At 39.5% G+C, this 15,732-nt stretch overlaps 1 protein-coding gene across 1 annotated transcript in view; it reads right to left on the reverse strand.

Moving 5' to 3' along the window:
- Positions 1-15,335, reverse strand: part of P2RX1 (purinergic receptor P2X 1) — a 34,550-nt gene extending 19,215 nt beyond the window's left edge. The window contains exons 1-2 of the mRNA XM_015820887.1: positions 15,110-15,335; positions 635-782 (exon numbers count right to left, since the gene is read on the reverse strand). Of these exons, the coding sequence (XP_015676373.1) occupies positions 635-782; positions 15,110-15,246 (285 nt within the window). The 5' untranslated portion in view covers positions 15,247-15,335. The remainder of the gene's footprint in view (positions 1-634; positions 783-15,109) is intronic.
- Positions 15,336-15,732: the final 397 nt, after the last annotated feature.

Genomic DNA, 15,732 nt, shown 5'->3' on the forward strand with positions numbered 1-15,732 from the left:
ACTGGCGTACCAGGCGAGCCTGATGAAAAGCCCCCCTGGCCACGGCCGTCACATGATCGTCTAAAGACAGCCGAGCATCCAGGAGGACGCCCAGGTTGCGAGCCCTCTCCGCGGGGGCTAATGACTCGCCCCCGATAGCCAGAGATGGAACCAACTGGCTATGACGTGACGCCGGAAACCACAGCCACTCGGTCTTGGATGGGTTGAGACGAAGCCTGTTCCTCCCCATCCAGACTCGCACGGCCTCCAGGCACCGGGACATCACTTCCGTGGCATCGTTGGGGTGGTCCGGGGTGGAGATGTACATTGGGAAGATTTTAAAATATTGATGTGACGCTGTATTTAATTTAATATTAATCTAACTGATAAATGTTCATCCAAAATAGGAGAAGGTTGATTTTTCCTTTTGAGTGCCAGGTTTCTTTTAGCAGAACCCTGGAGTCAACCTTTGACCAACCAGTAACAAATAAAAGGGAAAGTTCTCCTAAATTAATACAGGTAGTCTTTGACTTATGACCAGTTGCTTAGCAACCAGTTGAAGTTATGACAGACCCCGCAAAAGGCACTTATGACCCAGTTCCAAAGTCTCTGTTTATTCTCTGGAAACAACTCTTCCTCGCTCCTAAGGTCTTACCTGAGGAGGGAAAACATACTCTGCCACATCCCATAAGTACGGACCCATGCCGCTAATGTTGGTTAGTGCGATGCCTTTGAGCTTCACTGAGACGGAGTTTATGATGCTATCCTTAGACTGGTAGCCTTTCTCATAGAGGAATACCCACCTAAGGAAGACATTTTTTTTTACAAAAAAAAAAAGTTAAGTAACAGGCTTAGAAAGTAAAAGCAAGAAGGAAAACTAATCTGGCAAAGAAATAAATAGCATTTACAACAACAAATATTTTTGATTGAAGTGATACCAATGTGAATATTTTACGTTTTTTACTGCTTATAATCTAAGTCATAATCATTGTAGACTTGACACCTGTAAGTCTAGATCAGGGGTAGTCAACCTTGGCTCTTTTATGACTCGTGGACTTCAACTCCCAGAATTCCTGAGCCAGCATAGCTGGCTCAGGAATTCTGGGAGTTGAAGTCCACGAGTCATAAAAGAGCCAAGGTTGACTACCCCTGGTCTAGATTCTCCAGATTTTGACCTCTATTAATGTGTTCTGCAGATTCCTTATTCAGAATTTGGCTTTCTAAGTGGAGGCTCACAGATTTAGCTAAACTGATTATCTTATTGCAGAACAAAATTAAGTCAACCACAACAGCAGTACTTAGCAATCAAAACTTATATATAAATCTAAGCTCCAGTGTTTAAATCTTAGGCTTTTTCCTCCCACTTTTTCAAATCAAAGGATATTTGGCCATCCTCACCGCAGTTGGATGAGTTGATATAATCATTGTCTTGAGTCTGGAAACCCCTGGTTCTTTTCTTTATTTCTAACATCTCCAGTTTTTCTATTTTCTCCCCCCACTCCGTTCTTATTTTGTGGTAGAAAGTAGCTGAAGAATATGGTTACCCACTTTCTGTTTCCACTTCTTTATCATCTGGAGCCAAAAAAACCTCTTCTTTATGATACCTTACCCTTTCCTCTTCCTGCCTGAGAGCAACAGAAAGTGACATGAGTTACCACTTTAGCTCAAGCTGTTGAGATTTCCTTACAGGAAATCCTCTCAACACCAGACAACAGAAAGAGATGCCAGACATTTCAATTTCTTTTCTTTCTTTCTAAGGAACTCTCCTTACTTCAGAACTCTTCTTTTTATTTTTGTATGGTGCAGACTGTGGTTTTCTCTTGTCAGTCATCCAATGTTTCCCATCTTCTTCCCAATCAAGTCTCATTCTCCCCTCCCTTGGTCAGAGTCATTTGTCAGCAGGTACGCAAACTTGAATGTGTAATCAGCCAGGAGGCTAAAACTTGTGAAGGTAGAGGTAGTCCTCAGCTTAGGATCACAATTGAGCCCAAAATTTCCATTGCTAAACAAGAGTTAAGTGAGTTTTACCCATTTTATGACCTTTCTTGCCACCATTGTTAAGTGAATCACTGTGGTTAACTGTTAAGTGAATCTGGATTCCCCATTGATTTTGCTTGTCACAAAAGGGGATCACATGATCCCAGGACCCTGCAACCATCCCAAATACATGCCAGTTGCCAACCATCTGAATTTTGATTCTGCAAGGGTTGTAAATGTGAGAAATAGACATTTTTTCAGTGTTGTTGTAACTTCGAACGGTCATTAAACAAATGGTTGTAAGTTGAGGACTACCTGTAAACAGGTTTGAATTGAGGAATTTGAACATTTTTAAATTTTTCTTTAAAGAAATCTATTAATTTTCAAGTTTTCCTCATTTTAGAAATAAAACTGATACTGAGTGGTTGATTATATAGTTAAACAATTAATTATGTAACAATTAATCTTGATTATATAGTTAAACAATTAGGGTCAGAAACACTTGCCAACTCAGTAGATCGCAATCTATATCTTCTTATAAAATAATGCAAACTAAAGGAATACCTCTTATTTAGCGAATATGGAAAGATCAAGACGTAATCCTTAGGAACAGTTTTTTCAGAACAAATTCCATTATATTCAGAAGTGGCTACTTCCTGATGAGTGCACATAAAACTGAGCTTAGATAACAAGTCAGTCACTACTCAGCTGGCCAAATATTTGTTTTACAACAATATTTATTTGTGGACATACTTGCTAATCTTGCTGAACCATGATCTATGAATGTGGATGTCCTTAGCCATTACATCACCAAATCATTTTCTCATCTGTGTCTTTCATCTGCAAAGTAATAATACCTTATAGGGGTATTGTATGGGTTACTGAGCATATCCGTAAATGTTTGTAGAATGGCACATTATGATTTATAATGATAAATATTTCTAGAAACTATTCTGTAGAACTTTTACCATAAAGCAGCATTCTTCGACCTATGTTATATTTATTACAGGCAGTCCTCAACTTACAACCACAACTGAGCCCAAAGGTTTCTGTTTTTAAGCGAAACATTTGTTAAGTGAGTTTTGGCACATTTTACAACCTTTATTTCCACAGTTGTTAAGTGAATCACTGCAGTTAAGTTAGCGACACAGTTGTAAAGTGAATCTGCCTTCCCCATTGACTTTGATTGTCAGAAGGTTGCAAAAGGTGACCACGTGACCCTGGGACACTGCGACCGTCATAAATCTGAGTCACTTGCCAAGCGTCTGAATTTTGATCATGTGCCCAGTCATAAGTGCCCAGTCGTAAGTGTGAAAAATGGTCATAAGTTACTTTTTTCAGTGCTATTGTAACTTTGAACAGTCAATAAACAAACTGTTGTAAATTGAGGACTACCTGTATTAGATTACAACTCCTATTATTATCAGACAAGGTATTCCAAGCCTCAGGCTGGAAAAGGCTGACTTCTCTAACTGATTATCAGCTATTCTCAAAAATTAAATCTGGAATGGCAGAAGTGTATTGCTTCAAATCGCAAATCAGGGTCTTGCATTAAATACATATGGTTGTGCTCAACACAAAATATGTTCCAGCTGTTCCTTTTCTTAAAAATAGTAGCAGCAGTTTTTTTTTGTTGGTTATATTGGTGCCACCATTTTCCTCCTATTTTTATATCTTCATGTAGTGTTTCAATTTTTAATTCTTCAAGCTATAGCTCATCCCTCCCCTAGAGAACTTAAGATCATTCACCCAGTGCAAATAGCTGGAGAATCGTACTTACTATTTATGGTGGTTTACTGTATGACTCTTCCAAAAAAGGCAATAGTTATAATTCCAAGAAATTACTAGTTGCTAATTTGTATGGATAGTGTTTACTATTCAGATGTTCATAGGCAACTTCAAAGTAGCCCTGCATGCCTTTCTTAGGATGCTTAATTCTTAAACTAGATTCAGTGCTCACCTGCGGGCCCATTAACCATGGCATGAAGATGCCCCACTGAAGAGGAATGCAGAGATGATCTTGACAATCACTATTGGTGATGGTATTATAGAGAGCATTGGAGATGACTTTAGAGAATATATATATAAATGGTAGCAAAAACCGAGCATGCTTTGAGCCCAGAAAACAGTGAAGCATTAGAAAAAAGCTCAGACGGGCTCTGTCCTTATTCACTGGGGTATAGGAGAGATGGAAGGAAAAACACAGGTTTTCAAAATGCTGTTACTCTAACCTATCTTTAAATGTCTATGGAGATTCTCAGTCATCCAGGTCATGGTTGTTCCAAAGGTGCTTTTTCAGAAGGCAACTGGACTTTCTTTTTTCTCTTTGAAGACATTTCACTTCTCATTCAAGAAGCTTCTTCAGCTCTGACTGGATGATGGGGAATGGAAGGATTTATATTCCTTGCAGACAGCTGGTCATTTGCTGTCATTGATGCCACATGGAGGCTTATCTGTGTCATCAGATAAATGGCCTTTATCTTTTTTCTTTTTGGTCACTCAAAGAAAACAAAGTCCACATTTTGGACAGAGAGGACCTCTGGTTTGAAAGAGGGGTCAAAGAGGTCATCTGTGTCAAAATTGAACAGCCCTCTCTCAACAGAGGAGGAGAGATACGACATCATCTATCTCCAGTCTACAACACAGTCTTTTCAGTAGTTCCAAGAAAGGTTCCACATCCATTCGCACTACTCAGGTGACCCTGATGACACAGATAAGCCTCCAGTTGGCCTCAATGACTCTCTAAAAGAATGCAAATGACCAGGTGCCTGCAAGGAATATAAATCCTTCCATTCCCCACCATCCAGTCAGAGCTGAGGAAGCTTCTTGGATGAGAAGCAAAATGTCTTCAAAGAGAAAAAAGAAAGTCCAGTTGCCTTGTGTAAAAGCACCTTTGGGTATAGCCTATCTTAATAAAATATAGTTCCAGTCACCCTTGCAGAATCAACAGGATAAGATATGAGAAAGAAACTCAAAACAGCCGACTGCCAGCTGTTCAATTCTCATCAGCTCAAGGTTGACTCAGCCTTCCATCTTTCCACGATCAGTAAAATGAGGACCTAGATTTTGGGGGGCAATATGCTGACTCTATAAACCGCTTAGAGAGGGCTGTAAAGCACTGTGAAGTGGTATATAAGTCTAAGTGCTATTGCTATTGCAGAAGCAGCCTGAATTCCTTCTTATCTATCCCAGCTTTGAAGTAATGTTTTCCATCTTCTCCCAACACAAATCTTGGCATACAAATGATCTAGCTCTCCATTCACAATGATGAGGGCTGGTATCTACTGTGCTCCTTTTTGTGGCAGCCATACCTCTCTCTTCTGGGTCACCAGTCATTGACCTTTGGGGTCATTTTGGCTTGGGTTGCAGGAGAAACTGGACACTTGGTTTCTGCTTTAGTCTCTGCCTGAGTAATTCCTGGTCTGTTCTCTGCAAAATGCCATCCAGCCCCTTGTTACATTGGTATGCCTATCTTTGAGAAGATCTTTTATTAAACACACATCCAATAGTATTTCAAAAGGCCACTGTGCCTAATCTGTAAAAAACAAGGACTGATGGTTGATTTGAACAGGAAGAAAAATAGGTTGCTGGTTCTGTCCTAAATGGATGCATTAAAGGTTTTCCATTATTTCTGTTCATGAGGGGTTTTACAGGGCTGCTGAACTTTCTACTGCTTTTATTAGGGTTTTTTGGGAGGGGGGGGAAGGAAGAGATTTTATTTACTGTAAGGTCATTCTGCATGCTCCAAATACCAACTGTGGTCACTTCTTCCTGGCACTATCCTTACATTTTTCCATTTGGGGTATTTAAAAGCTGAAATTGACAAGATTTCAGCAAATTTCCATTTCCAGACCAAATAACAGGAAGAAAAGTAAAACTGTTTACTCCTCTACTAGTCTTCTGGAAAACTGATGAAATTCTGCCCTCAAATAGTTCATTTGGTCCATGATTTACCTGTTTTCCCAAGGCTTGGATAAACTCAGAACAATGAACTTTGGTGTTGGAAAAGATTAGGGGACTGGAGGCTAAAACATATAAGGAACGGTTGCTGGAATTGGGTACGTCTAGTTTAACAAAGAGAAGGACGAGGGGGGACATGATAGCAGTGTTCCAATATCTCAGGGGCTGCCACAAAGAAGAGGGAGTCAAGCTATTCTCCAAAGCGCCTGAAGGCAGGATGAGAAGCGACGGATGGAAACTAACCAAAGAGAGAAGCAACCTAGAACTAAGGGGAAACTTCCTGACAGTTAGAACAATTAACCAGTGGAACAATCTGCCTCCAGAAGCGGTGAATGCACCAACACTGGAAGTTTTTAAGAAGAGACTGGACAGCCATTTGTCCAAAATGGTATAGGATTTCCTGCCTGAGCAGGGGGTTGGACTAGATGACCTCCAAGGTCCCTTCCAACTTTGTCATTATTATTATTATTATTATTATTATTATTATTATTATTATTATTATTATTATTATTATTATTATTATTATTATTATTATTATTATTATTATTACTGAGCATACACTGGATAGTTAAGAAAACAAACTGATGGATCCTCAAACTAGCCAACTCAGAGTTCTCATTAAGGCACAAATGCCCAGCCTCAAATTACCCTGCTTTGGACATGCTATGTGAAGACCCATCTCTCTGGAGAAGGCTCTGGTGTTGGGAAAGGTAGAAGGAAAGAGAAGAGGATGACCAGCAGCAAAATGGACAGACTCAGTTATAGCGGCTAAAAGTGGACTGCAGCTAGAAGACCTGAAAGCCTAGCTTAGGGACAGATAGTCCTGGAGAAAAATCTATCTGGGTGGCTGATAATAGTCAGCAGTGACTTGATGGCTTGTTATCAATCAATCAATCAATTAATCAATCAAAAACAGTCACTGGACTTCCAGAAGACCCATGGCCTGGGTATAGAAATACCCTTAGGGCATTGAGCCCACTGCACATTCAAGGGACTACTGATTAGTGTCACTGGCAGCTGACACTGGATGACTGGAAATTGAAGCCAGGAGAATCTAATAATTACCGCTCTTAAACTATCCTGCAATAGAGTTGTATGGACAGAACTACTCCCTTCTACTAAAGCAGACTAAAGCTCAGCAGTTATGGCAGGACAATAGCAATAGCACTTAGACTTATATACCACTTCACGGTGCTTTATAGCCGTCTCTAAGCAGTTTACAGAGTCAGCATATTGCCCCCAATGATCTGGGTCCTCATTTTACTGACCTTGGAAGGATGGTGAGACTCCTTCAAGAAACCTTGAGCTGGTGAGACTCAAACTGCCGAACTGCTGGCAGTCGGCAGTCAGCAGAATTAGCATGTAATACTGCATTCTAACCACTGTGCCACCAAGCCAAATTATGTTGATACATTTTTCAGCCTATTCATAGCCTAGAGCAGAGGTTCCCAACCTTTTGGGCACCAGGGACTGGTTCCGTGAAGAAAGTTTTTTCCACAGACCGGAGAATGTGTGGTTTTATGTGCTGCCTGCATCCTGCAAATAGGGCTTCGCTTATTTGTGCAGACCGGTTGCTGGCATGCTGCAGCCTGGTACTGGTCCACGGACCAGGGGTTGGGGACCCCTGGCCTAGAGGAATGCATTAATATGGTCTTCAGGGAGTACCCTTGGATCAATGCATCAAATAGAGGACATTTTCAAATACAGAGTGGTCCTCCAATTAGAGGACTCTCTTCTGTAAGCTCACATTCTCATCCATTATTGCTGGTATAGGAGCAATTCTTGGCATAACAAGGAAGAAAAAATAACTGATTTAGGAGCAGACCCACATTGAATTAGTAGATGAAGTCAAGATCGGGGGTGAGACCTACTAAAGGAGTCAGTAAATATATTTGAGATACCTGGTATAAAGCTAGGACAATAGCAATTGAATTGAACTGAATTTCTGATTATTTACATGCATTAAAAATAAAATACTGCTGCAACTTATATTTTGCCTTTTTCAGTGCTTATAGACATTAATATAATCAAGTATTATTGATTATAATATTACAAAAATAAAATTCTAGAAAATATCTATAATATATAGAAGGAACTCCAGAAGCCAACATCATATCCAACTAATATAAGAATACTGTGACATAATAGTTATCTAAAAAGAAAATTTTCTGCTACCTAGTTGTGGAGAAGAAGGCAACCAAATCTGAGACAGTGTGTCTAGTGGTGAAGGCAATATTTCTCAATCCTGGCAATTTTAAAATATGTGGACTTCAATTCTCAGAATTCCTCAGCCAGCATGCTGGCTGAGGAATTCTGAGTCGAAGTCCATATATCTTAAAGTTGTTAAGATTAAGAAACACTGGGTTAGGTATTGGATTAGGACTATGAAAATGCAGTTTCAAATCCAGAATCAGCCATGAAACTCAAGGGCTTCCATGACCTTGTGTCAGCTATCTTCTCCTTGCTGCTTTGAACCCCTAGAAGAAAGGGGGAATTTACATGTTGCAAATAAGGACAGATTACATAACAGTTTCCACCTCCTGGGTGCTGCCAATGAGAAGGCCATAACATGAAACCCTTTACTATTTTCTTTGCGTCTAAGACAAGAATGCAACTAGGAATAGCTTAGGAGTTTTGTCATCTGTGTTTATCATTTACTAAAATGCCTTTTCAACCCAGCCTGGCAATGTGACTTTTATAAGATTTTCCAGAAGAAACATAGATCTTTAAGACGTCAAAACCTACTTTAGATATAGGACTTAAATGAATTCATCCTTATCACTCAGCATGCCAAATTCTTGTTCCCAGGCTTTCAAGAGTAGGGTAAAGGCCAGGTCAACTATAAGCAGGAAATGTCTGGAAAGTTTTCTGTCTGCTGAAAATGCCCATATTATAAGACTTTTGACTTATTCTGGCAGCCAAAACCCAACAAAAATGATAAAAGGTCAAGATTTCCATAGATTAGAAATCAATTAAAGCTTGAGCTATGCACAGCAGCCAGAATTGTATTATATATGTTACCAGCAATATGTGAAAAGCTGGCATTGTATAGAATGCTTAGGAAATCTATAGAGTGTGTGACGCTTTTAGGCAAAGTATGAAATGACTGTGTTATTTTAATATGTCATATAGGCATTATATATAATACCCAGGCATTATGCAGACTGATAGAAACTATTTAGGCAAAGTATGAAAAGAGAGTGATGAAAAGAGTTAGGGTTAGGGTTAACCCTAACTTTAACCCTAACCCTTTACTGAAAAGTTGTATATGAAAATGAAAGAAGAAATGCAAAGTAAAGTACAAGATTTTCTCGCTGAAAAAAAAACAAGAGAAAAAGAACAGTATTACCTACTTGTTGCAACAAGGAAGGCTAAAATGGCATTTTAGTGGGAGTGTTTTATACTTTTCTAGTTTGCCTTTTGGCATTGTATAGAATGCCTAGGGCCCTAGGGAATGTGTGAAATATTAAGCATTTCATATTTTGACGTCCCGTTTTTGGCATTCTATAGATTTCCCAGGCATTCTATAAAATGCCTAATTTCACACATTGACAGTAACGTATATAACAGCTTTCAATCCTAAGATTGAAAATCTTCAATCAACCATCCAACCAGTCAACCTTTCAGCCAGTGAAAAGATCAGGTTATTGATAGGCCCACATACAAACAGATTTATTTTTCAATTAAGCCAAGCCATTAACTGATGTTCAGTGAATCCAGTATTCAATTTTCCAGCAGTGGTCGCAGCGATGTACTTTGGAAGAAATTTGCCAGTTAAGGCTTAAAGCAACGGGCTTTCTACCCTATTTCTCCCCAGCAATAAGTAGAGTGCTTACCAGGTAGACTCTCTGGTTCCATTTGGTTGTGGTGACTAATAGGATTCTCCTCTACCTCCTCCTCCATGAATTTGTTTAGCCCTTTTGTGGGCTATTTCAACTGGAATTCAGCTTAACAGTCAATTCCATAAAGTAATTATATGTTTTCTTTGGCCTGCCCTACATTTACAATTTGCTGATCTCATTAGATAGCCTTGAATTCTAGTATTGTGAGAGTGGAAGTTAAAGAAGGATGATTAATTGAGTTTGGGAGGGACTCCTATCCAGGCACCTCCCTAAATATGGAATTTCGACTTCAGTTTATATTCTTGCAATGTTGTATACGGGAGCTCGGCTGTAAGTCTCTGAACTCAGACAGATTTACTTCTAAACAGACTTGCACAGGATTACAGATTGGGTATGTTGTGTCCTGGGCCTGTTGAGGAAACTCAGCAGGCCCAGAAAGGTTGCAAATGGTCCCGGGCATTGTAAAAGCTGCCCAGGACCAGACAGAGTGGCATTAGTCTTGTGCGCATGCGCAAGGCGTGAAAACGCTGCGTTCCTATTGGTTAGCATTGACTGGGTTCCTGACCCTATAAAAGGCCTGCGTGCCTTTTGCTCTTTGCTTGGAGTTGGAGAAGGAGAATAAAGAGCTATTGTTTCCACCATGCGTCTTCGTCAATTGATTGCGAACCGAAAACACAACAGGGTATGTATAACATTCCTATTTTGGCTACTGAATTTCACCAAACAGGAAACCAAATTAATCAGGCTGAGTTCACACCATGTCCTTAGCCAGAGAAATCGCTAATATTAAAACTAATCAAACGTAGTAAATTATGTGAAAACAGCACTTGGTACTAGCTGTCTGGTTAAGCCATTGTCTTCCTCCATCCTCTGGGCAGCCCAGGCTAGAAATGCATACAGCTTTTTAAAAAATGAAACATCCTTTGAATGTCTCTATGATTTGTAGTCCAAAATTGCAAGAGAGAGGTGGAAAGAATCAATCAGAGAGTGAAACTTCAAATTACAAAGTACCCCTAAAATCAGGACTGCAAATCCTAAGAATCTCTTCTCCCAAATTTTTAAACAGATGTGGAACAAATATTTCATGATTTCTCTGTCTGCTAAATTACAATTAAATAGGAATCATGAAAATATTTGACTGTTCCTCATCTGGATTAGATTAAATTAAATTGTATTTATCTTTCCTCTGTCTTTATGTAACTCTATTCTTGGAAATTAACCTACCAAAGTCAAGTGTCACTCCTGCCCAGATAATGCTATGAGCCTCTGGGATAGAAAAATGAAAAAGTACAAATACAAGTTTCTTTTATTTTTTTAAGTTCTCATCCCATTCAGGAATGTTACAGATAAAAAGGACTATATATATATTTAATATTTAAGTTTTTAAAAACTTTGCATTGTGGAAATTTATATATAACTAGCTGTACCCGGCCACGCGGGTACATTCCTGCCAATGAATTATTACAGTGCTAAGGAGGAAGCAGAAGTTTCTTCTTTCCTCTTAACATAATTGCAAGAGGTTTTACTCAAAGGGAAAACAAAGTGGGGCTTAAAAAAAGCAGTATTTTTCAACTTCAGCAGCTTTAAAACTATAAGTTTCAACTCCCAGAATTCCCCAGCCAGTTTTAGGGAACAGGAGTGGGGCTGAAGTAGGGAGGGTGCTGAAGTTACTCACTTATACCCAGCTCCTAGATTGCAGATAGAAGGTGCATCTACACATCTTTCTTGTTTAACATCAAGATGTCCACAAGTTGTAATGGGTCATTCCTCCCAATGATTGGTGAAGTGGCCAAGGCACCAGGCTAGAAACCAGGAAACTGTGAGTTCTAGACCTGTCACAGGCATGAAAGCCAGCTGGGTGATTTTGGGCCAATCACCCTCTCTCAGCCCATGATGTCAGATTCAGGAGACAAGCTGGTCAGTCCAATTCCTGTTGCAACCAATGAATCAATACTTGGTTGATCCAAAAAAGTATATCCTGCACTTGGAAGGAAACATTAGGAGATAAAATCCAGAGACACAATAACACTAAAGTCTTTCTGGTTTGGTTTGTCTGTTTTATTATATACCAAACCAGCTCTTCTAATCTCTCAGACAGATTTTTGCTTTGGGACAATGAGTCTTCTGTTTCCCCAAGACTTTTGCCTGTTGATCTGGAATAATGATGGGGTTATTGGACTATCAAGCTCCTGGATAGCTCTGTCTGCAGAAGGGTGCATTCAATTATAAGAATTAAGCCCAATTGGATCCATTCTATTATATACAAAGATAATAATTATTGCTTGAACTGCTAACTTGCCTCAGCTGAGGTTCAGGAAAGTGCTGGGTAGTTGATTTTCCCGAAGTAGGTGAATCTTGGTGGAAAGAGAAAGTAAAACAGAAAATCTACTAGTTTCAATCTGGAAACTACCCCACCTTAAATTGTATGATACTGACTGGTAGGGGCATCAGAGGAAGGGGACAAAAAAAAATCAAAATGGTGCCTATGGCCATCCTTGTTCAGCATATGTAAAAGGAGCAGCCATGGCCATATAGTGCCTTTAAAAAAAAAACTTCCCATGAAATACCTCTGGTCTCCTTGCAGAGGCATAGTAAAGATGGTTTATGAGGTCAGCACAATTTCTATTACTGCATTTTCCTCCAAGTTCCAAGATGAAAGGAAAACACATTAATATGGCTGTAAGGAAGAGCCCTGAAGAATACAATTTACCTGGACCCAGCCTTTTCCTTTGAATAACATGCATTGCATCTCTTTAAATTGCACTGTTATGGAAAATTGTAAATTAAAATTTCCTTAGGATTGTTTCCTTAAGGATGTTTTCCTGTTCACCATCCCACCCTGAATTCTCAGCCAGTTCTTCAAGTCTGATCTAACTTAGCTTCTGAGATGAGATGATTGAAGGACAACCATATCTTCTGGCAAAAGTGTGACCTCCTTCTTGCTGGGAGTCACTTCTGGGCAAAACCTACATTCCACCACTCTGCTTCCATCCACGTTAGATGCATCTCCAGTCATTCTTGACTATGTTGGCTGGGGATAATAACAGTTGGAGTCCAGCAGCACCTAGAAGCTACCAAGTTCTCTAATCTTGCCCTGATAGAACTAAACCTTGTCAAATGACCTAGTAAAACAGGAAGCTGAACAGGAAGTTTCTCTCTTCAAATACTGAGTTCTCAGCTCTAGGTCTCTCCCCCCCTCCCCTCCCCAAAAGTTTTCTTTGGGGAAATATTCCTAAGTGTTGGATGCTTAGATAGCAGAAAAAACAGCTGCTTTCTTCAGCAAGCAGTCCATAGGATCAGCAAGGAACTATATTCTGTCCTGTTTTTGAAGGGCAAAAGGGGATATAGATGTTCCAGGGGAGCATCAGCACCAGACTAACTTTTGACCTAACCATCAACACAGGGATTAATGTAGCACAGTGCCCAATACTGAGTTATTTCTGGCTTGCTTTTCACATTTTTAACCATTAGCATTATGGGTATTTACTGCACTACTTACTTCCACTGTATTTTTTCATATCCTTGGATATGCAAAGGACAAATAAAAATAGAATGTTGAATAGACCTATTACAAGGTGATTTCTTGCCTAATTAAGAAGGAATGTCAACACAACAGCCAGAGAGCTGTTTTATCCATTATTTGAATGATGTGGGAAACAGGCAATGTTAGAATTCTGGATTATGCCACTTAAGAATGCAGATTGGTGGTGAAGGTTAGTATTGTTTTTTGAATGTAGCCATGTGTATATAATAGATTAGATAGATAGAGAGTTATGATAAAGTTCTTATGTATATACAATTAAACTTTTAAATTTGTTTTTCACAACTTGACAGACAGGAGATAAAGTATAGGCAAAGACAATAAAGAATCACTTTCAGAGCAAAATGGTTGGCATATAAATTTAATAAATAAATAAATAAATAAACAACCAACCAACAGGCTGTTGTTTCCTAGCTAAATCTGAGAATGGTCTCCAAAATTATAGTGATCTTTGGACATATGTCATATGGATACCACATATAAACAAGCAACAGAACTTGAATTATATAGCTGCCATCTTGACTTTTTTGACCACCCTGGATGCTCCTCCTGAATCCTCTCCAATTAGCATAGGGAATGCTAAACTAAATGAACCAATGTTTCACTTGATATTAGATTCAGATGCTTTTTAGTGCTGAAACAAATTGCTTTGGGAGGCAATCAGTGTGCAAAACAGAATATAAGAAATAGTAAAATGGCAGCAGCAACAAGTTTTAAATTTTCTTTTTTTTAATGGGCAAAGAATGATTACTCAGTGGCAGAACAGAAATTCTGCTTCAGGCAGGCCTGGCGGTGTTGGGAAAGCTGCAGATCCTCAGCTTCCCACAAAAATGACTTAGAACAGTATTTCTCAACCTTGGCAACTTTAAGATGTGTGGACTTCAATTCCCAGAATTCCCCAGCCAGCATGTCCGGCCAGTCCCTAGAGATGAGAGGGTATTTAAAGCAGGATCAACAGTAACATCCCAAAGGTGCTGTTTCAAAAGGCAGCTGGTCTTTGTTTTTCCTTGAAGACGTTTCGCTTCTCATCCAAGAAGCTTCTTCAGTTCTTTTGAAAAAACACCTTTGGGACAATCATGATCTCAGTCGAGAATCTCCATAGACATCAAGAGTAAAGGTTTGTAATGAAATTCCTGCCCCATAGTCCTCACCTTGCCAAGTTGAGTGGCAACTGGCCAGGTTTTGAAAGAAGGCTTGAAGTGAAAGGGAGCAGAAACCTTAACACAGCTGGAAGTCTTGCTAAACAACCTTCTTGGGAAGAATTGACTCCTGTTCCAGATGTGAGTAGAAATCCCACATTTTAAATCTAGCTGCTCAATATGGAAACCAAAGAATCAACCCGTAGGGGGATATATATAGAGATAGTCAGGAGATGGCTGCCATATGCAACTCCAGACCTTTAAATGATTTTTCATAGCGTATTAAGAACTTTTGCCCTCAATTGCATTTTCAGATCCTTCCACACCATCAAAAAATAATAACGCCCATTGGTTCCTTAATCTACGAGTGGATGACCTTGATCTGTCTTCCGGTTAATCAAGACCATTAATAGCAATAGCATTAGCAATAGCACTTAGACTTATATACTGCCCCATAATGCTTTACAGCACTCTCTGGATAGTTACAACATCAGCATTTTGCCCTCAATAATCTGGGTCATCATTCTACCAACCTCACAAGGATGGAAGGCTGAGTCAATTAATTAAACAGATGGGATTCATGAATTGGGCACCCAGTCACAGGAGAAACAAAAGAGAGCTCTAGAGAGAACTGAATGGGTTCCCTTGTCTGATCCTAAACACTTACTTACCCAATGATGTAGGTAAGGACTACCAGCTGGATCACCCGGAAGGTTAAGCCCACCTTCTTGTTGTGCACCAAAACCATCCTTGGGGTGTCATATTCAAATAGAAATGAGGATATTTTTTCTGTGAATTTATGGCCCATAAGGAATAGTTGATGTGGTTTCTTTGATGGCTGCAGACAAAAGTCTTCTGATGGTTGATTCTCCCAAAGTTTGTCTTTCTCACGTTCTGCTAATCTTTGACTTCTCAGCAGGCTCTGTTGTCTTACCCTGAGTAAGCAACAGCAAAAAGTCCTTTCTCTTTCTGGGTGTAGTAGTTTACTTTACATCTCCTTAGATGGTCTGGGGGTGGGACGGGGTGTGTTTACCAAGTGGAGGCAGCCACAAAACACCACCCAAGAACAGCTGAACAGGAAAGATTCATTTTTGCATCCTGCTTTGGACAATTATAGAATGGAGTGATGACTCCAAAGGTTAGAATGGTTTTTATAATTGACAACCTCTGTGTGTTTCACAAATTAAAATAGGAAAAGCTTCTAGTGTCCCAAGTCTATTACACCTCAGGGCTTAACACTTTACTTTGCTCAGAAGGAGTTTGGGGTTTGGGGTTAAAATGCAATTCAAATCTC

The sequence above is a fragment of the Protobothrops mucrosquamatus genome, unplaced genomic scaffold, assembly GCF_001527695.2.
Source record: "Protobothrops mucrosquamatus isolate PMUCROS unplaced genomic scaffold, P.Mucros_1.0 scaffold1200, whole genome shotgun sequence".
NCBI classification, from domain to species: Eukaryota; Metazoa; Chordata; class Lepidosauria; order Squamata; family Viperidae; genus Protobothrops; species Protobothrops mucrosquamatus.